The following is a 23,682-nucleotide window of genomic DNA, read 5'->3' as shown; positions in this document are numbered from 1 at the left end:
GCAATTATAAAACTTGCACCTCCATGCCATGTGCAGGAAGTTTTCAGATTATAAAGCAGCATACAATAGCCTGGTTACTTGACAGGCTACCGCAACTGAAATCAACTAGTCTCAACAGAGCAGCACATCTGACAAAAGGATATATTTCAGCTTTAGAAATGGAGGGCAAAACAAAAACCAAAGCTCCAGGTATGCAGGGCAAAACTACACATCCATTGAAACAAATGCAGAAATCGACCAAAAAACACCCACCACAGTGATTTAAGATAACTCACTTTACTTTGAAGTGTGGGTCTAGAGGAAATACTTATAAAGAAGCGGCACACAATTTACAAAATCCTGTAATACCAATAGTAAGATGAACAGCTATTTTGGAGCAAGGATAACAAGTTATATGTAGTAAAATGAGAGATACTAGGGAAAGAATGGATAAATTAAGAAAAATGCACATACAAACACTTCTGCTTAGAGCAGTAAACAAATTCAACTTCCCTCCGCTGGGAGGTTGAAAAAGGAACGAATGGTATCAAAGCTACTGAAGCTTTGTATAACAGGCATTTTTCTCAATAGTTTCAACTATCTACAGAAGAAAAACTGACCAATAGCCACCTGAGGATAGATTCACAGACTGAATAGCAGAACCCTCAACCTTTTTTTTTTTTTCTTTTTTTCAAGTAAACTGAATTGGTACAGCAGGAGATGGGAGAGGTCGGAGACTTATGATTGTTATGAACACACCAGTATACTCACTTACCACCCATCCTTTTCATGAAGAGAGTTAGATGATGACTTCTTGGTAGTTAGCCTGGGTCCATCTTCTACAAACTGGAACAAACCCCCAAAAAAAATTGAAAGAGAAAAATAATTAGATGAGGCAGGTTCCAGCAAACAACTAACAATCTGTAAAATGGGAAAACAATAAACATCATGCTCAAAATATCGCATAAGATACTTTTCCCTACATCATATAAATGACACTTCTCCACATAGAAGCAGTCCATTAACAAAAAAAAATTCTGATTGTGCGAAAACCAGAAACTGTATCATGGCAATTATGCAAACATCACTACTTCACAAGGGAAAAAAAATGTATATAATGAACAAAAAAGGGTAAAAGAAAGTTAGCCAGAAGATAACTTATTACACTGATCAAGCTCAAAAAATTGAACATAAAATCAGAAGGGAGACTTACATAGCTAAACCAACATCCGTTTTTCAAGGGTCACTATACAAGGGGTCACTATATGGTAACATCATGTGATTCTATCGCCATGACGATTGCTTGAAGTTAAGCTTATCTATATTCCATCCTCCCTCAGGTTCCTTCCTTTTCATATGGCCGCCTCCCATGCTATACATCCTAGCTTGCTCGTCTGCAAGGGACTGTGAACTGATAGTGGAGACCTGCCTTGATACAATTGGCAGTGACTCATCTCTCCCTTCAACATCCAAAACTCCTGGACCAGAATTAAGATCTAAACCTTGTTTTCCCCATATATGATTGCCCCCAATTACAGAGTTATTACCGGTGTCTGGAATAGGCCGAGAAACAACATATGCATGAGGATACTGAAAGGACACTGCTGCTGCATTTCCAACCAACTGAGAAGGGATAGCAGAAATCCGCCCACCAGCAGTTGGGTCCATATATCCAGAAGACCCACCAGCTAAAGCAGACGTAGGCAGAGGAAAACTGGTCCCAAACGGCAAGACCGGATATTGAAAAGGGGCAGGGTGGAAAGGCAAAGCAGGAGATGATGATAGAACTGATCCATTATAGGCTTCGGGATTAAATGATAAAGCTGTGGTAGGACCACCGACAACACGCTGAGGACCTCCACCAATCCCAACAAGTGAATAAGCTTCTCTATCAGGTAAAGCTGATGGCGTCATACTTACTGAGTAGCTGGTTCCAGGAGGATACCAAGAAAAGCAGTTCCCTGTATCAGAGCTATTAATTCTAGGCCCAAAAGGTGACTGGAGAGGAATGTTCCCACTATTAAGTTGACGCGATGGAATTGGTTCAACAGGTAATTCCTCAGCTGCTGGCCCATCATTCAAATCAAAGTCTCTCTTACCACTTCCTCCACCATTAGAATAAACATTGGTAGTTGATGCTTTTACATGCTGAGTTGAGACTTCAAATCTCTGAGTGTTGCTAGTCATGTGCCGTCCCACATGGGTCATGTCTGAAGTCTCATCAACTTTATTAAGATCAAGATCAAGACCTCCAGAGCTACGCAAAGATGCAGTAGTCATAAGCTCACATACAGGATTATTTCTAACATTGAACTCCTGGCCACCACTTTCATCGGCCACATTAAGGTCAATATCCAAAGGAACCCGAGCTGGTCTGGGAGCCGGAGAATCAGGAAGAAGGGATTTTCTGGGCTCAGCTGGACGAAATGCACTTGTGGCTGCTGAACCTTTCCATCCAAGTTCCCTTTTATTCCACAACAAGTCATCAGGAGGAACAAAGGGTCCCTTAGCAGCTGCAGCAACAGTAATTGAAGCTGGTAGTCCACATGATGCAGAGCAAACAGGGATTTGCAAGGGACTGACTGAACAAACAATATCTGGGCAAGGACCAGAACCCAAATTAACAGGCTCGCCATTCCTCCCTTCATCAACATTAAAGCCTTCGTTCAAATCAAATCCAAGCTTTGTATCCACATCTAGACCTCGGGAAGCAGGTGACGAGGAAACATTATCTGCAGCTGATACACTATTCTCGTTACTCTCTTCATCCATTTTAGTCCACTTAGCTCTTTCAACATTACAATGTAATTCTGCTTCTGATAAAACAGCCGCAGTACAGCTTACTTGTGTACCTGAAATGTCACACTGCTGTGCAGGAGCATCTTTGTTTTCTGAATTTTGATCCTTGCAGCTTCTGTCCAGATCTACATCAGCACCACACAATTCAGGTTCACCTTCTTTCTCGGGTACAGAAGAATCACTCTCTTTGTCTAGAATGCTTTTCCCTGCCTGACTGGCAAGACCACAGACAGCAACACCCTCAGCCTTTTCAGATTTAACTTCATTTGACACCATCACTGACTTCTCATTGGTAATTGCTGAATCCACCTTTACTGCTACAGAATGTGATTTTTGCTCTGATACAATGTTGCTTCGAAGCCCTTGACTGACCTGCTTTTTGTCGTCATCATTAGGAGGGCATAATGCAGCATCTTTGTGAGCTTTTTTCTCAAACTCGTCATTCAAAGATGAACCCTTAACCTTATCCTTAACTTCCAGGCCAACACCATGTCCCTGACTTGCAACTGGATGCTCATTCTGACTCTCATCTTTGGCAGCTACAATTTTACCATTCATAGTTTCAGCACCAAGATCACCCATACTCCTCCCAGTTGTGGATGCAACAGACGCTAGTGGAGAAACAGCTGCACCTTTTGGACAGCTTTTTACATCGGACTTCTCATCAACATCTGCTGAAGGGGGTGGTGGTGTTTCAGCAGGCCTAATACGGATACGGTCCTTCAGAGAGACATCAACAACTTTGTCTTCAGTAGCTGAACAGTTATTTACACCCTCTCTTCTGTTGGGTGCACGCACATTACTGTTATCCTTGACACCTGTCTTGGATTCAAGAGCTTGTTCAGCACCTTCACTACTGACTGCACAAGTAGCTAACAGAGAGGCAGAAATGGTAGCCCCGCCTCCACAAGTTTTCTTGTCAGATTTTGAACAAGCTTCCACGTTGTTTAGCATATCCTTTCCAGAAATCCTCGCCCGATCACCTGAATCCTCGTGATGGACCGATGAAACACCTGGAGTGACATTCTGTTTCTGAGTTTCAGTAACGACAGCAGCACTTGGGCGGTTTTTGTCCCCTATCGAAGCATATACATCACCGTTAAGCTTTGGTCTATTACTGTAGTCCCTACATGATTCATCAGCCAAGGAAGTGCTCCTCTGAGGAGATTGTGCGGGTGACACCACACCTGACTTCGAAATTTCCCCTGCAGCAACACTAGCAAGCAAATTCATGCCATCATCTCCAACAGAAATGGGTGTGTTATCTTCAGAGCACTTGGCACAGCTTTCAATTAAAGCATTGATAGAGCTTAACGAAGAATCAAGTGACTTTCTTGTTTTGATCTCACTTTTGACAGATGACATAACTTTTGTAACATCAGTTGGTTTTCCAGCTTCGTCAGTAGTTGGACAACGTCCAGAATCTGGACCAGTAGCTGGAGATCCATCCCCTTCCTCACATCCAGTCATCCCATCTTTAAGATCATTGCTTTGCCAAGACTCAGTGTTCACATCTGATGGGGCATTATTTCGAAAACCATCAGCTTTTTCTTTTGAACTGTGATCCAATTGTCCATGCTTCTCAGGAAGCACAGGAGATGAAGCTCTACTATTGGTAGAAGCAGGATCCTCAACAGATCCTCCATTACTTTGTGCAGGACTGCGGCCCCGATTGCTGATTTTAACAATTAGCTTATGGTTGGTGCTGTCAGAAACGGGAACATCCGTGGCCTTTTCACATGTAACTGGCTGCTGTGGTAACTTTTCCGATACAGAGACCCTCGTCAAAGAAGAGTTTCTGCTAGATCCACCATCCTTCTGGACGGCAGAAACAGCCAGACCCTGCAACCCGTTAGCGGTTTTTCGGTGCCTGGAAGCACTTCCTGAACTCTTATTCAAACTAGTGGACCCCGAATTGGAGCTCCTTGAATCTTCTTTAACAGAAGGCCCTGTGTTTTTGGCATGGTCACTCGAACACTGGCTGTTGGTATGAGACTGACTAGAACCGCTGCTTTTCTCATCTCTTGCTGCTGACTGAGGAAGTTCAGAGCTACCACTAACAAAAGACGTTCTGAGATGTCCATCCCTAAGGCTAGCACTTGTAGATGCAGGTGATGAGGCTAATTTAACGGCTCCTGGAGATGCTGATGCAGATGATGATTTAGCAACGGCATCTCCCTGAACCAGCTTAACTGGAGCAGATTTTGAAGAAGAGAGTTGTGAAATAGAATTCTTCATGGTAGCATCTGAGGAGCCACTGGGATGCCGATTCCCAACCTGAGAAGCTTCATTGCGTGTTCTAGCTGGCCAAGAAACAGCATGACTGGTACCAGACTTTGAATCATTAATGTTCATCTCAGCCTCCACACGTTTTTTCCATGTATCCACTAGACTTCGAGCCTTCTTCTGAATTTCTGAATTTCTATGTGACCGCAGATGATTCACAGACTTGCCAATGTTACACATTTGCAATGCATTAAGATTTACTGGGAGTCTATCCAACGCTCGAAGTAAAATCAAAATTAAGTCCTCAACCGATCTATCCTGATCTCTGGGGCTACTGGAATCACCGATTTTACCCTTGTGGGCCTCCTGGAGCCATTCATCCAAGACTCGCAAGCCTCTAAGTTGCACAAACTGGTCTAGGCAATCAACCTTGTCTGTTGCAGCTATCACACCAGCTAGCAAGGACCGGCAACTTAACTCCATTTTCTTCTCAGATTTGTCAGGCTGCATAAGATGAACTAATCTCTCGACCCCTTCAGAATTTACAAGCCCCCCTTTCTCAGTTATTTTATCAATTTCGAACTTCAACATGCCTTCTGTTCTCGGTAAACTGAAATCTACATCATCTGCTTTTGAAGAACGCTCACGCTTCACAGGCTCTGATGACTGATCACTTCTCTCCCTTTTCTTTCCCTTAGATTGAGAAGGGTAAACAGTAGTACTATTCTGCACACTATCAGGACTGTGTTTTAACTGTGATGTTGACATCGGACTATTCACTGGTTTTGGAGAGCGACCACCTTGTTGTTGAACCGTTGTATGCATTTCTAATTGAGTTTTACGTAACAGTTGATCTACTTCTTCTTGCCGACCCTGAAGAAAACAAAAAATATATATATATGAGCTACAGAAAGAAAGGGAACAGATACTTCAAGGGGGAAAATTTCAGCAGCCAAAAAATTACATTGGCACGTACATCAATATAATCCTGATCTGTCAACCACCACAAACGCTTGTTTGCAGTGTCGTAAACACGCCGGCACACAAATGAAGATATCCCTGAAGGAAGTTCAACTCCTCTTGGCAAGAATGCGACTTTACACGGATGTAATAGGGATGCAGCAGGAGTCTCATCCCTATGAAACGAGTAGAAAACTTCGTTAGGTGCAGCTTCTGGTGCAAGGCCTTTCAGAAGCTTGACATCTGCAGGCCGATAAAGCCAATTTACACCTAGCTGCAAATTATTCTCTTTGTCAGACCCTAATGAACGAATAATTCCTATGAAAGGTGGGGAATCTTGTTGTGGTTTAAAGAGAGCACAATCACCAACGTTTATCTTGCGAACATCCTGCAAAACATTAGAAGCTATTGTTATATAATGAAATAGGAACAAATTACAAGACAGTAGCAAGAACTCGGTAGACAAAAATAAAGTAAAATAGGCAAGGGCAATGGCTATTAACACTGCAAAAAATAAGATCAAACACCATCTCATCAAAAATCAAAGCCACATTGCTGCTTACAATTAGTATGAGATGCAACGGTTAACATTATATAGAATAAAATGAAGGGAAGGCAATGCAGCATTTACATTAACATGACGGATAGGCTCAGACAAGAGGGGAGAAAAATGCCTAAATAAGTATATGCCTTAGATACTCTTCCTTACATCATCCAAACTATGCATTGGACAACCCCTTCAAAGGTATTGGTTATGGTCTCCTTTAAAAAGTCCAAATTCTTGCAAAACTTTGACCTCACAGCACCCCCATCAATGCAGCAAATCGCTCCTGGTTCAAAAGTCACAAGCTTTTAGCGTAACATAGCAACCATCTTCTTCCCAAATTACTATTTGCCTGGGGGAGTAAGGAACAAGCCTTCTATAAACTTAGCCCAATGAGAGCAACAACTTGACATTTGTAAGCATGCATATTATCATTATGTTTCTCTAACCTCAAAGAAGAAAAAAATAATAAAAAATAAATCAACAGAAAAAGCTAAAATTCATAGGGAAACTTCACAAGCAATACTAGTAAGAGGAAAGCACTGGCAGCTTGTCTGGAAAGCACAAAATCGGTAGAGAGTGGTAACAAGATGACAGAACTAATAGCTAGTACAGGCAGCATAAAATATGAAAGATAAACACGGCTGATGTCAATATCCTACTCTTCTTTTTTTTGCTCATACAGCTGAGATACCTCACAAAAGTAGTCTGTATTGAGATAAATAAGTCGCAGCTACACTATCCTGAACAACCCAATTGGTCATCTGTTCCTGATGTTAGCACCTACTTCTAGATTCAATACTTCACAAGCTATCTGTTACAGACCGAATAAGTACTAAAATTCACTGGCCAGGCCAAACGAGGCAATAATCTTGATGTCCAGCTTTCACAATAGACTTATATTTTCTCGGATAGGAATCTAATATGGTCGGTGATGATTCCATTCTTTCAATTAGACCAGAACATTGTATTTCATCCTAGATACAGAGAAAATCTACGACTTACAAGAGCTTTTTCTCAGCCAAATGAAATGAAGAACCTATAGAAACAAACTTACAATATAAAAAATAACATGTTTTACAGAACGTGCTGTAATATCCCCAATGAAGCCAGTGAAACTCAACCCATGAGAATAGAAAATAATTTGATACACATCAAGAATTAAACTTTTGCCCAAATAATTAAGTTAGGAAAAAGTGGACACTAAATTCTTTCGCCTCCTTGTCCCAAAATTCCAAATTAGTGTGTGAAGGGGAGGGGAGAACAAGCTCCCTCTTTCTAACCCAAACATGACATCAGCGAGCAGGAAACAGGAGAAATATGAATAGCCTAAGACAATGCTCAGCATAAGCTGAATGAAAATGAAGATTCAGCTGATGATCCAGTGAAAACACAACCAAAGACACCTCCTTTCTCCTACTAATAACATCTACAAATTGATTTCAAGCTGCACATTGTTTTGTTACATTCCAAGCACAAAATATCAATGAAATCAATTGGCTTAATCCTTGTTCTTCGACCATTCTCCGCCAAACAAAACCAACATTCTAACAATTCCAACAAATTGCACCTACATTTCATGAACTCATTTTCGAAGCACTAGCTACCCAGCAAGGCAGCAGCCACAACTTACTAGCACTTCGAAATCAACAACAAACATTGTACCAATTCATTCCGTTCTCCAAACATCATCTACCCTTCGAAATGGTCACGATACCCCCACCCACTATCAACCACAATCTCTTATAAATCCAATCCAACCCCATCTTATCTTACCAATCTCTAAGCGCTCTAACACCAATAAAATCACAATCATTCAATAACTCGAAAACCCGGATCGCCGTATCACGCAAAACACATCAAACTACGAACAAACGAAACCGAAAAGTCCTGAAAACAATCATCGAACAAAAAAACCAATCACACAATCAATTAAAAAAAGGGTTTTGGCATACCTTGACAAAGGAACTGGTTGAAGACGAACCACCAACAACAACCGCACCAGAATCATCAACAGCAGCAGCTACACCACCGGTTGATGTTAAAACTGGCCGCATGTGCCGAATCCTTTTCCTACTCCCGCCGCCGGCCTCCCACCCAAGCATATCCTAGCATTTTCCCCAATTTTCCCTTCTTCGATCAACATCAATTCAAACCCTAATTCCTAAAAACAAATTCAATACCCACAAATTTCTCAATAACACCTCCAGATTCCAAAACTCGATCTTATCTTTTCCCCAAATAAATCAACCCTAACCTCCTCCTTCACCTTCTCCTTCTCCTTCTTCCCTAAATTAATCGCCGAACTAGGGTTTGATACTTCGTAATTTATAATATTATATAAAAATAGCAAAAACCCTAATTAATCGATCCGATTGAAGCTGAAAATCTCCAGATCCAAAAACTAGAGAGAGATACAGATAAGAAGAGAGAGAAATTGAGAGAAAAATCCGAAAGTAGAGAGAGAAAATCGATGGGAGAGAATATCGCCGATCTACCCAGAAATTGAGGAGAGAGAAAATCAAATTCGATGAGAGAGAAAAAAAAAATAAAAACCCAGTTTTTTCGAGGTAATTATAAATATAAATAAAAAATATAATTAAATTAATTAGAAATATAATAAAATAAAAAATTAAAGGTGTAGATAAAAAATGAAGTGGTGAAAGCGGACCCGCCAGGCGGCAAAAGGAAAGGCGTAAACTTGGTCGGGCAGTTCGGTCAGTTTTATTTTTACGGGCAGTGCTAATCTCACCGGTGGTTGTACGTAACCTCCTCCATCACAGACAAAACAGAATGTGACTTCTTCTTGTCCTCTGCCCAGTTGACTGTGACTTTCCCTCTCTTCAGAAAAAAATTAATTTTATTTTATTTTTTTATTTAATTTTTAAAATAATTAAAAAAGAAAAAATTATTTTTAATTAAAATATTGAAGGTGCAAATGTAAAAAGAAAGTCCATAAATTAGGGTCAGTGAAACCAAATCAATTTTGTTCCATTCTGCAGGTGTACAAATATGGGAAGTGGGGTTATGGGGTGCACCATCCTACTCAAATATGTAGGTTTTTTCTGAGGGAGGTGGGACCTACATGATGAATAAGGGGTAAAATTGTCATTTTATATGGATGGACCTACCATCTTCCTATGTAAACTCTCTAAAATGTGTTTGTTTATTTGATTATAGTATACTCTTCTATCTACATGAAGTATAAGTTCTATTCTATGATGTGGTTTTTTTTTTTTTGTTTTGCTTTTTACACATGTGAGAGAGAAGGAATTAAGGTTGTCTTGAACTCTTCCAACAACTCATCTTGCTATCAAGTACAGTAGTATTGCACTTAAAACAAACGGTCTCAAAAAAGTTAACTGGTCGAGTGTCTATTATACATTCGAGTGTAAGTGTATATTCATTCTTAACTTGGTTGATCAATTTTTGTCTTGAGTAAGATTAGAACCCGGGTTATTTAAAAAATGAAATTAAAGGGGAAGTTTAGAGTAGATTGTGAAATGCATGTGTGATGATGAAAGGCTGAGAAGTCAATTCAAAAAAACAGAAGAAAGAAAGGAACAAAACTTTGCAAGAAATTTATATTTCGGTGATGTCATTTTCAAAGAGAAGTTTGATTTTATTGCAACTTCTTTCATTGTCCCACATCTCCACATAACCAAACTATTGGCAATTGGCAATAATATACCTTCCTATTCAAGGACAAATTATACACACTAGTCACTTTCTTAAGGAGCTTGAGTTTTTTGTGCTCAACAATCTTTCATTGTCCATTATCTTAATTTTTTTGATTGATTGACGAAAGGCAATTCTTGACAATAATGGAAATTTGCTTTCATCTATTTGGAGACATTTGAGGCTGTGTTGGAGAATTTCTTTGAGTGCTTTTGTTCGACAATATCTGTTTACATTTCTAATCGCGACTTTTTTGTGTTGTGTTTATTGGTTAAAAATAAATTAATAAAAGTACACGCGGTGTTGTTTTGATGTCTTCTCAATTATTGTTTACTATTCTTGCATTATATCTTTTGGATCTCATATGATTTGACAATGAAAATTCAAGTGCGGTACATTGCTTTGTGGTAACGTTCTTTTTGTGGCCCGACATTAAGTGTTATTAGCTTCAAAATACGTCTAAAGTTTTTCAAAAAATAACAAGCAAAAATTAAAAAAATAAATAAATAATTATTGTGTAATTTAATTTTAAAAAATTCTTAATCAAGTATACATGACATGTGTCACCCTCAATCTTTTATAGAGTGGATGTTGCGTCATCCAATGAGAATATATACATCAATTTAAAAAATAGATAATTGAACCTGGGTCCATCAGTAAATATATACGACCGAGCCAAATACTAGTTACAAATTAAATGTGTTAGAGTCACTCAGATAACAACCACCATGATAGAGCGATAGAGCCTAATTCTTGGGGGTGAGTGATTAGAATGCGTTGGCAGTTTATTGTCAATTAATCCCATATAATGAACTTAATTTTCAAGGCCTGCACCATAAAATGATGATATCGGTGCCCTTTTTACTATTGCCTTATTATATGGTATCATTAATATGGTTGCTCTTGAAAGCTAATTGTATTTGTTGCCTCTAAATTTAGGAAAAGTTTGAACCCAAGCCTTAAAAAACTTAGCATATGTCATTTTTATACATCTTCGCTTTCTTTTGTTATTCTCATTTACATGTTCACATCTATTAACGTGTCTCTTTAATTGTTAATAACTTTAATTTCGTATCATAAAGAAATTCATGGTCAAACTTTGAGTTGAGCTGATCTATTTAAAAGACATTCTAATTTGGTACATCGATCTTTCATATATAACGGAGAGAGTAATTGAAAAAGGTATGGTTGCGAACTTTACATGTTTAAGGGGGAAAAAAACAATAGTTAAGACAAGAATTGATTGATTAGCAGCCAACAAAATATTCTAATGGTTATTCAAAAGTAGTGTATCTACTCTTTCAAAAAAAAAAAAAACTTATTTTATGTATAGCTGAATCGTGTGACATGGAGGAAAAGTGTAGTTGTGCAAATATATTATGTACATGGTATATACAGTATCATGTAATTTAGAACAAACTTCACCTATTTACATCGAAAAAGCGAAGAAAGTTTGTTTTACAAAGCAATAATAAATCATCAAAGACTAAAGTTTCTCCCTGCAACAAATTTAATATCATGTGAGCAAAAATCTAGGAAATTTTGCAAAGAACTACCACTTAAATGACGAGTTTTGAGAACAACTACCATTTAAACTTTTTTTAAAAAAAACTACCACAAAAACAAAATAAAATTTGAGTAGCACTACCTTGTCTAACTTTCCGGCAAGAATCTCCGGTAGTGGGACCCATGAAATAGTATTTCCCTCCTAAATTTCTTTCTCTCTCCTCTATTTATAACTGTTATATTTCAATTCCCCCTTTTTGCTTGAGTAAAACAAAATCAAAACCCTAATATGTTGATTTCAATCAATTCAACGAGAGGAAAAAAGGAAAATCGTTTGGCAAACTCAATTCTAGGTGATGTATGTCTAATTTCCCATTGTAATTGACACAATTAATACAATGAATCTTGAAATTAGGGTTCTTGGTTAAAAAATTAAAATTGGGGTATTATGAAAATGGGGGATTTAGGGCAATTGTTCTGTATAATCCCATCTAGGGTTCATTACTCATTCTTTGCTTATGTATTTGCAGCAATTAATTGCTTTCAACCATGTCTAATTCATCATATCAATCAACTCAGCATTTTCTTACAAAATGCTTTTGCGGAATTCCCCCAATAATTGAGACCTCTTGGACTAGCAATTAAATTAAGTATTCATGCGTCAATTTAGGTGGAATTTCAGGAGGGAACTAGTAAGTTATGGGTTCCATAGCCGGAGTTTCTTGTCAGAAAGTTAGACAAGGTAATGCTACTCCAATTTTTTTTGTTTTTGTGGTAGTTTTTTCAAAAAAAAGTTTTAAATGGTAGTTGTTCTCAAAACTCGTCATTTAAATGGTAGTTTTTCGCAAAATTTCCAAAAATCTATAAGAAAAGTTTATACGAGTGTCAAGTTCGTAAAACAATTTAGAGATTGTTTACATACACAAATTAGTGACATAAAGCTCTACTCAACTACATACAACAAAATATTACGGAGTATAGACTTTAACAAAGTAAGGAGAGGGCATCATGTTTCTCATGGCGGTCAATCACAGTGTAATACAGATTGCAGAAAAAAAAGACTTCGTATCATTTAAACAATTTCATCTTCTCATCGATCTCAAATGTAGTCATTAAGCGCGTGAAAAAGGTAAAAACGATAGTTCAAATATTAATTGTTGAGCATTAATTTATTTATACTAATGTTTTTTTTTTCTCATTTAAAATGATTTTACCAAATTATTGATTCACAATCCATCACCACCTTTTTTGTTGTTTGAAGTTAATAATTTACTGCCAAAAATCGATTGAACACTGCATATGTAAGAGTGTAAGACGTATTTTTTTCTATTTAAAATTGTTTTAAAGTTAAATTCTTATTTGAGATGGTAAAGGTATTGCTCACTTTCTTGCAGGAGCTTATGTTGGTTTGTCCATATATAGTTGCTGGTGGTGGTGGCTTACGACATCGAAAATGAAATAAATTGGTACAACAAAAATATGGATAGCAAATTGAAGATGCAAAGAAAATTATTCAAAACCTGATGAGGAGAACAAACGAAGAACGAGGATGAAATTCTATAGACTCACACTTCTACTGGCTATTACGTACATAGTGAAAAGTGGCTGATTGTGTTTATTACAAAGAGACCATAATCATCCAACAATTGATATAACAATGGATAAATTTTGGAAGCAGACATAGAGAATTAAAGTTCCTCCTTCCTGACTCTGATTAGGTTGGAAAATTTTAAACAATGCGATAAGCAGTAAATTTGAACTTCGGAGGAAAAACATCAATATGCGTACATCATATGTCATGTGCCAACCAAACGAAGAGTCCCCTTCACATTTGTTTAGGGACCGTTGATTATTAGTACAAATAATTCGGGCATGTGACCCATTGGGGCTTACAGTGCATTATGCAACCCAAACATCGCTTACTAAAAGATGGTTAGGTGATGTTATTAAACCATGCAATAGAAAATCAAGCAACACACTTGCAATCATTAGAGATTATCCTCACTACTACATAAACGAGCAAATGCAACCCCTAAAAACCGTTACAACAGGGCGAAAAACCGTTCCTATAGTCCTATTGCAACGGTTAAAGGACCGTAGCATTTGTGGCCATTGCATTAGGTTTAATGCAACGGTTCATTTTACCTGATGCAACGGTCCTATGCATCAACCATGGACCGTTGCATCAGGGCCTAAAGCAATGGTTAATAAAACCTAATGCAACGATTCTTTAGAAATCCTACGGACCGTTGCAACAGACCTTATGCAATGGTCTTTTAGTTCTAGTGCAACACCCATTACTTTCTATAGAACCGGTGCATTATTATTATTATTATTATTTAATGCTCGTAGTAAATAAAACTACAAAGAACAAATAATGTAAACAAAATTATATAACAACCATTTTATTTTTCCTCCAGAAATATGTGTATATATACATTAAATAATTTTACATTGATATTTGACTTTGCAAACAATTCCATACCCAAAATATTTATCAAATAGTTCACTAAATGTTTACTAATATATAAATCTATATAAGGACATTACAAACCTAATTTTATATGTATCTAATTGTCCAACAATATTGTCACAATAGTCCCATCACCATTCTTCCTCCTCGATATACACCGTGTTGTTCATCATCATATCACCATCATACTAATGCAACTCTGATATGTTGGAAGATTGGAACTTGAAGAGAGAGAGAGAGAGAGAGAGAGATAGAATAGATAGATATAGAGAGAGAAAGAGAGTAGAGGATAAATATTAAGAATATGTACATAGTAAGAATTTAATTCAAAAAATAATGATGCCACGCCGAATAACAATTTCAAATTTTTGAAAAATAATGGGAGCGGGAAACAAGGCGCTTTTTTTAATTTTCACATTTTAACACCTAGTGCAACGGTCATTTTTGGACTGTTGCAGTAGCCTAAAATTATGTTGCATTTGATAGGCTGATGCAACGGTTATGTTAGGACCGTTGCAATAGCCTCCAAATACGTTGCATTAGCTTTATCCGTTGCAATGAACCGTTGTATTATCTACCACCGTTGTATCAACCCGTTGTATTAGCTTTAACCGTTGCTTTTGACCATTGCTTTTGCTCGTTTATGTTGTAGTGTAGCCACAAAGCCCACAATTAGGAGTATTTGGATTATAAGACATGAACTAATTTAAGAAAATGCAAATCCATGCACAATTCGATTGATGACAATCCTAAAAGAATTTATAGGAAGATTGAATAATAGCTTAGACTACAACAACCAAGTGGGATTAAGAATGGTGAATTGAGAAGTATAAGCCATGGAGATAACTGATGGTCGAAAGAAAATAATGGCAATTAAGGAGTGTTGACAATCCAGATAGGTATAGCCTGGAAGAAATCGAATAAAAGCCTTAATGATGCAGAGCTAAGATGTGTTAATCTTTTGAAGGAGGACGGGGGAAGCAAAAGGAGATTGAAGGATCAACATTGCATTGTGAATTGATTTCCATTAAGATGGAAGTACAAGAAGACACTACAAGATCATTAAAGCTTGAAATACAAACAAATTAAGAGAATTACTGATATCTGAAAACTCTAATTTGAACCCAAAAAAACTGAAGATATCGCATATATCTCATAATTTTTTTCGTCTAACTTATATTTGCTGTTGTTATGTCATAATTTACCAATTGAAGCCAGGAAAAGAGGCTAAAAAACCTAGTATGTATGTGTGATGCAAAGGTTAAGTCATTATAAAGATGACTAGTCTTCTGGCCCGTGCAATGCACGGCTTGTTCACAGAAAATTGCACTGAGAGATGAGTGAGAAAATACCAATAAATAATTATGAGTGTAATATGTAAATGAAAACATAATTAAACAAATAAAAATTGTGGGACTTTAATTGAAATCAGACTTAATAGAAAGAAGATGGAGGGACTAAAATCAATGAGAGAAATTAAAAAGGTTGAATTAAAGAGGGGAGATGAAGATGAAGTGTTTAATGAAAGAGTTAAGAAAAATTGTAAAATCAAAAATAAAAAAATGTAAAACGACATGTGGCACGTTGAGTTGAAGAAGAAGATAAGGAAGTATAATAGCATGATGACACATGTTTTTTTTTGGTTTGCTTTTTTAAATACTAAGTATAGATTAGCGAGGGAGGCCGTGCCACGCAAATCCCCTCCTCATCAATCACTCCCTCAACTCTTAGGTCAACATCTCCCATTTCACCCGAGTTCGAATCCCACTCCACTAATTTTATTTCATCAATATTTTTCTCTCCACCAAATTGGGGGATTATTATTTAACAGTGAAAACCCTAAAAATAAACAAAATCACACAAAACCAATCCATTTTTTCACAAGACTATTTCTCTCCACATCTCATCTTCCTCCTTCTACCGCCGTGGGCTCCACCGTCGTTTTTTCCGACGACCACTTTCCCGTTTTCCGACGCCGCCCCTCTTTTTCCGTCAAGTAATTCTTCCTCTTTCTCTCTCCTCCCTCTTGCATTTATCTTCGATTTCCGATCTAAATTATCTTGCTACTTCGATCTGGATTTTCGATCCCTAATTATTTCTGCAAATTCATCGATGCTTTTCTGCTAATTAACTTTTTTAATTTGATTTTAAATTTTGATATTTGTTTAGATTGATTTTGTTTTTTTGGATTGATTTTGATTGCAGAGAGGTTAGCTGCGATAATGGCTGGAGGTAGATTACTTCAGCAGATTCTTAAGAAGAAGTTCCAATCTCATTCCACTGTAATAATTCTTATTCTTTACTTATCATCAAAATTTATTCGTTTGAATTTGTTGATAAATTCATTTAATAAATGATTTTTGAGTTGAAATGAGCTAATTTTTATGGCGATTTTCGCAATAATTAGTTTAGGTTGTGGTGCTTAGATTTTATTTATTTGAATGGAAAAAGTAGTCTTTTTTGGGTTCTGTCTAGTATTCTGTTGAAAATTTCGTAGTGTAGTATCAGGGATGATAATCTGGAATCATTGACTATGATCTTTGACCATGAGAAATGTGTGTCAATGTATAATTTGTTCCATCGGATAATCGCTGGAGGTATCGTCTTTACTGGTGCTTTTGTACAAACATTTATGTCAAATTCTATATTCTGTGTAATTTACTGTCTCTTAGTTTATGCATGAGTTACGGTGTTATGATGTTTATGTATGTGTTTAACATAATAAACAAGTGTGATTATGTAATATGTTGCTCGATTATTCTCATGTATGAAGTATCTATTCAAAATATCAAATTTTTTTTAAAATTTTTTACTAAGAAAGTATATGATTGACTAGGAAGTATGTGATTGGCTAGGAAGTATATGATTGACCTGTCATATAAGAGCAAAACAATTCATTATCTTGAACTTTGCAACCGAGTTTATGGTAGATTCTTATGAGATAGAAAAGTGAAACAACTCGTTATCTTAGGCTGTGCCAATTGGTTAAATTTCTTATTGGTCAAACTTATTAATTTATGAGATGGTAAGAGTATTTATGTTGTTGATTTCATTATCCTAAAATAACATCTCTTTCTATAATCAATTTTGCTTCTGTAGGTTAGCCATAATAATATAATATTAGCTTTTTCTCACAGACCATAAATCTTTCTTAAAAATTCTACAGTTTTTGCTTTGGTATGTAGTTTTGTTGATATTTTTTGCCTCATTCGTATATTTTCATTCAAATGAAATCTTTTTTTCCTTGAAGTTCATAGTAAAGAAGTACTATACTAGTATACTGTAGCTCATTGCTTCTCATCTTGTAGATTTTGTTTCATGATTGAGGTTTTGTGTTAAGAGTGTTGTTATTATTTTGCCTTTTTTCTCATTTTCAGATTTAAGTTAAATATGTTCTTTTACTTGCAAAGTTGCGAGAACAGTTGGTGCTTAATGGTTGTTATATCACCTTGTTTTTGCTAGACCATAATGTTTTGATTTTCACGACATATCCTTTTAAGCTTTAGAGTAAACCATAACTTTATAACAAAGGCGTTTTGATTAATGGCAAGAACTCTTCCACTTGAGGAGACTACTGTTAGAGATGTTTACGAGGTTGAGATTGATTAAGGATTTTAAAAAATGAGTAGAGCTGATAGACTTTTAGAATGAAAAGAGCTTGCTTTATCATTGTTAATGCTAAGGCTTTGGAGAGAAAGGGTAGCGGGGGTGGGGGTTCATGTATTTATATATGAGATTGGGTTTGTGGAGATGGTGACAGCCAGACAGCAAGATTACAAGAATGTCACCAGGAAGAACAACCACTTTTGCTGGAGGAAATGCTTACTCTTGAAAAGACTGAATCACAGCATCTCCGTCGTGAGTTGATCGTGGTGTTTATAATAAGCTATGTTGGGGTGACGGGAGGGATGGGACTCTATTTTGAAAAATAAATTTGATAGTAGCAAGCCCTTAGCAGTATTCTAATGGAAAAGAAAAAAACAAGAATGAAATTTTTTTTAAGTTAGAATTTCAAAAAAGTAATAAATGAATTTCTCAAGGTTTGAGCCACCAAATAGACTTGTCAGAAGTGTAGGATTTCCTTTTTTTTAAAAAAAATAAATAAATACTTTTATTTATGTTGGAGAGGGGACTTCTATTGATTGAAAAATCATGTGAAGGATTATATCATTTTGCTAACTAAAAGGTTCCGATTGTTGTGTTTTTTATTCACCAGCCAAACAAAGTACTATATTTTATGTTGTTGTTGGTGTCCTTGGTTTTGCAGGCAATTCCAGCTTTATCATCTGCTGTCTCGAAAGATCAAGACACTATCGGATCTTCTGGCACCAAAGTCTTGCGGGCATTTGCTCTCCTTGGAGCAGGTGCAACAGGGCTTTTGAGTTTTGCCACTGTAGCATCTGCTGACGAGGCTGAACATGGCTTAGAAAGCCCAAATTACCCTTGGCCTCACAGTGGCATCCTCAGTTCATATGATCATGCCTCGTGAGTTGACATATTTTGTAAAATGCATTTTTTGGTATTTTGGGTGGTAGACTGATAGTAAATTGTCCTTGTATAGGATTCGTCGTGGGCACCAGGTTTACCAGCAGGTCTGTGCTTCATGTCACTCAATGTCCCTGATTTCGTATCGTGACTTGGTCGGTGTAGCATACACTGAGGAGGAGACAAAAGCTATGGCCGCTGAGATTGAGGTGGAAGATGGACCTAATGATGAGGGGGAAATGTTTACTCGTCCTGGGAAACTCAGTGACCGATTTCCTCAGCCCTATCCTAATGAAGCAGCTGCTAGGTTTGCTAATGGTGGGGCGTATCCTCCTGATCTAAGTCTTATCACCAAGGTATGTTCGTTTGCATTGGATTTCTCTAAATAAGTTGTTGCTTGATAGGTTGTGCCTGGCTGATGTTTTACTTTTAATTTTCTCGCAGGCTCGTCACAATGGTCAGAACTATGTATTCGCTCTGCTAACTGGTTACCGTGAGCCACCTGCTGGTGTTGTGGTGTGTAAAATCTTCCATCTCTTTTCAGTCTGGTCAATCATAATGAACTGTCTAAAAATAGAGTATTTTTTTTGCTAACTGTCATGGTTTGAATAAGGCGTATTAGCACTATAGATACTTCATGCAAAAAAGAACTTTCCTTTGTTCCCTGATGTGGCTGATGGTTGAAATATGGAGTTGAGTTTAGAATTTGTGTATTTATCTGCTATTCTTTGTTGCTCATCTCTTTAGAATTTTTTTCCCTGTGTGAACCTGCGCAAAGATTTCCAGCTGATGTTGAGGAAGGTCTACAGGCTTGGGAGATGATAATGTTGGGGTTGAAAACAGGGTGAATTAAGAGGGTCAAAAATGGTTATTGCCCCCCTGTCAGAGAAAGAGAATAACTAACTATAACTATGTAGTCACCAGCAGTTTAGTTGGAAATGGTCAGCCTTCTGGCTGATCTAGTGCTTATTCACCATTTGTTGTTTGGTTCAACTTGGGTTGTCTGAACTTAGCAAATCCTTTATTTTATCTGAAATTAATTTCTCTATAGCAAACCTGTTTGGTTGAACTTATTTAATCTGAAATAAGTCACAATAAGTTAATGTAAGATGGACCAAATACAGCCTAATATCTCAGATCCTTCCTTTTTTTTTTTTTTTTTTTTTTTTTTTTTAATGATTCATAATCTAGAGCTTTCCAATTCCCATCTAGATCTGAATTCTTGCTGGTAGGGCTGTTCTCGATTAGTGAACCTTGTCTTTGTTTGTAGACAAAGGAAGATGTTTGAGGTCTGTTAGATACCCTGAATTGCTGAGCCCTTACTTGAGGTCATGTCTCATGAGGTCATTATAGCAGCAACAGCTTTGAGTTTGTAAGTTGTGATTTGATCTGTGCTCTGGCTGCTCATCCTGCATGCCACCAACCTTGGCCAGTGTTCCTGAACACTATTTTCCACTATCCATGTCTTGTTTAATTATTTATCCTCCCAGTTGATCTGCTTGTGGTTTTTTTTTCTCAAATTTGTAGCAAAGAAGTTTATTGTGGATGGATTGTTGGGATTGTGGGTTTAGTGGTGAGCTTATGTTAAATTATGTTGATATTTGTATTATCTTGCATTATTTTAATGTAGATATTCTTATGTATTCCTTAATTGTAGCCTTAAATCGTAATCTAGTGTCATCCTTGTACTCTTGTTTATATCTAAACATATATATGAGAATTACTCACCTTGGGTTTGGCACGATTAGGTTGTTACTAGGCTTGTGATGCCATGAAGGAATCATTTGTGAGTGACTCATTTATTTGGTAAGATCTATAAGTCATTAGGTTATTATTACGGTTCTATTTAAGGTAAAAGCTTAAGAATATACATAAGAATATTTACATAAAAGTATTATATGCAACTTTGGAATTTTTTACATCTCACAAATATTACACCAAAGTTGCATATAATACGAACTGGAGGTAGTACAAAGAATTAATGGTGTGGCTATTGGTAACCGTGATAGGTACAGTGGCCACTTTGCCAATAGTGGTTTTTATAATGAAAACGGTGATATAAGAGAGAGAATAAGACATTTTAAAAATGATGCAACATGCTAATAAGTTACAGGTAGCTGATTTTAATTAGAGAAGGGTACCTCCAAACTTGGGATTAATTTTGTCAATCTTTGTAGCTTATATTCCGAAACTTATTTAAATAAGTTGAGATGAAAAAGTCTTAATGTTTCAATCTTTGGTTAGTATAAAGCGTGCAATTTGGTGATAAGGTAACTAGGGACTTTTGAATTTTGAATGACTTGTAACTTTTAAGCTGGTTGTTGGTCCACCTCAAAATCTTGTAGAATATTATGGAAGCTTTGCTAGGCTGCAATGACAATTGAAATATATATGCCTTTTGCTCCATCATTTACTCTAATCGATAGTGCTGGTTTCACCCAACGAAACATTTCACTTGAGGTTCCCTTTTTTCTTTGCGACAACAACTAGTTGAAAAGAATCCCACTGAAGAGTAAAGTGAGATAATATTCTGTGGGAATCATTAAAGACTCTATTTGAGAGATATTTTAGCAACTACAAAGGAGAGTTGTGAAGAATTTGTTGTAGGATTTTCCTTTGTTCAGTACAATGTTTTTTATTGGTAAAAAGCTTACACTCAGTTGACATTATTCTGTGATACTCAACAAACGGATTTGCTATCATTCTTACTGTTCATTGTGGTAGAGTTGTGCATTATCTTTTTTTCTTTTTTTAGAGAACTCCAGGGTTCTGTTATCATACTGTCTTTAATCTCATACAGTATATGATTTGCTCCTGTGCTTTTTGAGGCCCAAATTTCAGATAGGTTATGTGATGTCATTGTCGTGTTATTCCTAAGTGTTCCGATTACTTCTTACGATTAGTTATTGAGCCTCTTTATGGGTGCTGCAGATCCGAGAAGGTTTGCACTACAATCCATACTTCCCTGGGGGTGCTATAGCTATGCCTAAGATGCTTAATGACGGTGCTGTTGAATATGAGGATGGAATTTCTGCAACAGAAGCTCAGGTTGAGTTTTCCGTTTTCCAGAAATTTGTTTGCTATAGACAAGTGAGCATAGTATATTGGTCAATCCTTGCACGAATTACACTTATCGTTTGATATTTTTATTGCAGATGGGCAAAGATGTTGTGACATTCTTGTCATGGGCTGCAGAGCCTGAGATGGAAGAGCGCAAACTGGTATGCTATGTTTCAAGTTGCATTTAACGATTGGCTTATATTTTAGCTACTATCCTCCTCATCCTGAACCTTTTTATGCAGATGGGATTCAAGTGGATATTTGTACTATCACTTGCATTACTTCAGGCAGCATACTACCGCCGTTTGAAGTGGTCTGTCATCAAGTCTCGTAAGCTGGTCCTTGATGTTATCAATTAGAGATCGGCGTTCTTTTCCATGTATTGGATATGGGAAAACCCGATGGAAAATAATAATTATTTACCGGGTGTATTATGACTGCCATGATTGAATGTTCCAATCGTGTAGCTTGAGGAGTCATATTTTGGTTGCCAGGGAAGAAATAAGCTTCCGACATACTTGTAGTAGATCATTCTTTTTTATATATACTCTTGGACGATTTTGATCGTACTTCTCTGCATGTTCAGAATGGCCAATTGTGTTTTTTGGATGTTCTGGCGCCATGTTACTGCATTCAGGGCATGCTTCAATTTTCTTTAGCCAATTTTGGTTCTGTTTAAACTGTAAGAATAAGACTGAGGAACTATGGTCATTTCTCTTCCCAATATATCTGATCATCTTCTCTTACTGTTGTATTCTCTGCTCTCAAAATTTAACTGAGTAATACCTTCATGATCAGGTATTAACGAACAAGGCAAAATAATTACGGAGTACGAGTTATTTGTACTAATACATGAATTATATGAAATCAAAAGAGTAATGCGTCTTGAAACTAATGTAAACATGTGAAATGAGTGATCGAAGTACCCTAAGTAAGCGTAATATTGAGAGAACCTATTTATGACTTACTGTCTACAAAGGACTCTGGAGTATGGATCTTTCAGCTGTTGCAGAAGCCAGAACATTCAGTTTTGTGCCCATCAACTATTAGTAGACGGTACTATTACGGCGTAGTTGGTTGGAAATTAATGTCGAAATGTTAAGGTCACAACTGCATCCCTTACCAAAGCCTCATAGTTAAAGCCAGTTAAAACAATTTTTACTTTTACTAGGTAAATGATACAGTTTTTCATATTGATTGACCACTTAACTAAGCTAATTATATGGAGTTTCTTGTATAAACTCGAGTAATAGTCTATGAATATTTGTTTCTTCAAAGTATAAAATGCATGACTATTATTCAATTTTAACTATCAATGCTTTGATTATCATACTTTACGGAATTAGAAAATGATTGGATAAAGTGTTTGGTACCAACTACCATATGTTTTCTAACTCCAATGGGTGTGTATATAAATTGACAACATTGAGTTACTATTTACCATTAAAAAAAAAATTAAATAAATAAATAAAAATTGGTTTTTTTTTTTTTTTTTTACCAAAAAAATTGTTGAATGTGTAAATGATTGACTTGTCAATTTGTCATCCTAAGGAAAAGATGTACAAATAGTATTCCATATTTATCAGATTAATATACTCAATGGCAGAGCATAAGCACTACCATTGGAGTTATGATGTTTAGGTCCTATAAGTTAAGTATGTGTCTCATTTGATGTTTTTAATATTGGAATCTGAAGTAAATATTCTTTCGTGTTTTGTGTTATGTTTGTTAGATGTCAATTTCAATTAATAATACATGACCTACTCATCACAAGTATTTAAGTCTTATAAGCTTTAATCACATACTTCATATTTATAAAACATAATTCTACCATACATTATCAAATAAGATAGCTACATTCTCCTTACTAACTCCCTACCTCCCCAATTATTTCCCCATTGTAATTTTTATATATTGTTAGTTTTTTGTTAAGTGAAATTGATAAAGGATAAAAGTGGTAGAGTTAATTATA

The 23,682-nt window shown here is 36.6% G+C and overlaps 2 protein-coding genes across 4 annotated transcripts; one reads left to right on the top strand and one right to left on the bottom strand.

Moving 5' to 3' along the window:
* Positions 1–412: 412 nt before the first annotated feature.
* On the bottom strand, positions 413–9,064 carry LOC145597399 (uncharacterized). 3 transcript variants are annotated; one of them, XM_081653557.1, is made up of 5 exons: positions 8,464–9,064; positions 6,674–6,794; positions 5,981–6,352; positions 1,193–5,877; positions 413–825 (listed from the first exon to the last, which is right to left on the bottom strand). In XM_081653557.1, the coding sequence occupies exons 2-4, from the start codon at positions 6,689–6,691 to the stop codon at positions 1,264–1,266; spliced, it is 5,004 nt and encodes a 1,667-aa protein (XP_081509683.1). In that variant the 5' UTR covers positions 6,692–6,794; positions 8,464–9,064; the 3' UTR covers positions 413–825; positions 1,193–1,263. The 3 variants fall into 3 exon arrangements, with proteins under 3 accessions (XP_081509683.1, XP_081509681.1, XP_081509680.1); XM_081653555.1 differs by lacking the exon at positions 6,674–6,794 and having other exon boundaries at positions 1,193–2,717; positions 2,832–5,877; XM_081653554.1 differs by lacking the exon at positions 6,674–6,794.
* Positions 9,065–16,006: 6,942 nt separating this feature from the next.
* LOC145597440 (cytochrome c1-2, heme protein, mitochondrial) lies at positions 16,007–22,456 on the top strand. Its single transcript, XM_081653606.1, has 8 exons — positions 16,007–16,161; positions 16,371–16,447; positions 18,433–18,650; positions 18,727–19,006; positions 19,095–19,166; positions 21,582–21,698; positions 21,806–21,871; positions 21,953–22,456. Exons 2-8 carry the CDS (start codon positions 16,388–16,390, stop codon positions 22,067–22,069), a joined length of 930 nt encoding a protein of 309 aa, XP_081509732.1. The 5' UTR covers positions 16,007–16,161; positions 16,371–16,387; the 3' UTR covers positions 22,070–22,456.
* Positions 22,457–23,682: the final 1,226 nt, after the last annotated feature.

The sequence above is a fragment of the Chenopodium album genome, chromosome 20 (genome assembly GCF_948465745.1).
Source record: "Chenopodium album chromosome 20, dcCheAlbu1.1, whole genome shotgun sequence".
NCBI classification, from domain to species: Eukaryota; Viridiplantae; Streptophyta; class Magnoliopsida; order Caryophyllales; family Amaranthaceae; genus Chenopodium; species Chenopodium album.
This window is presented reverse-complemented; position numbering and strand designations above follow the sequence as displayed.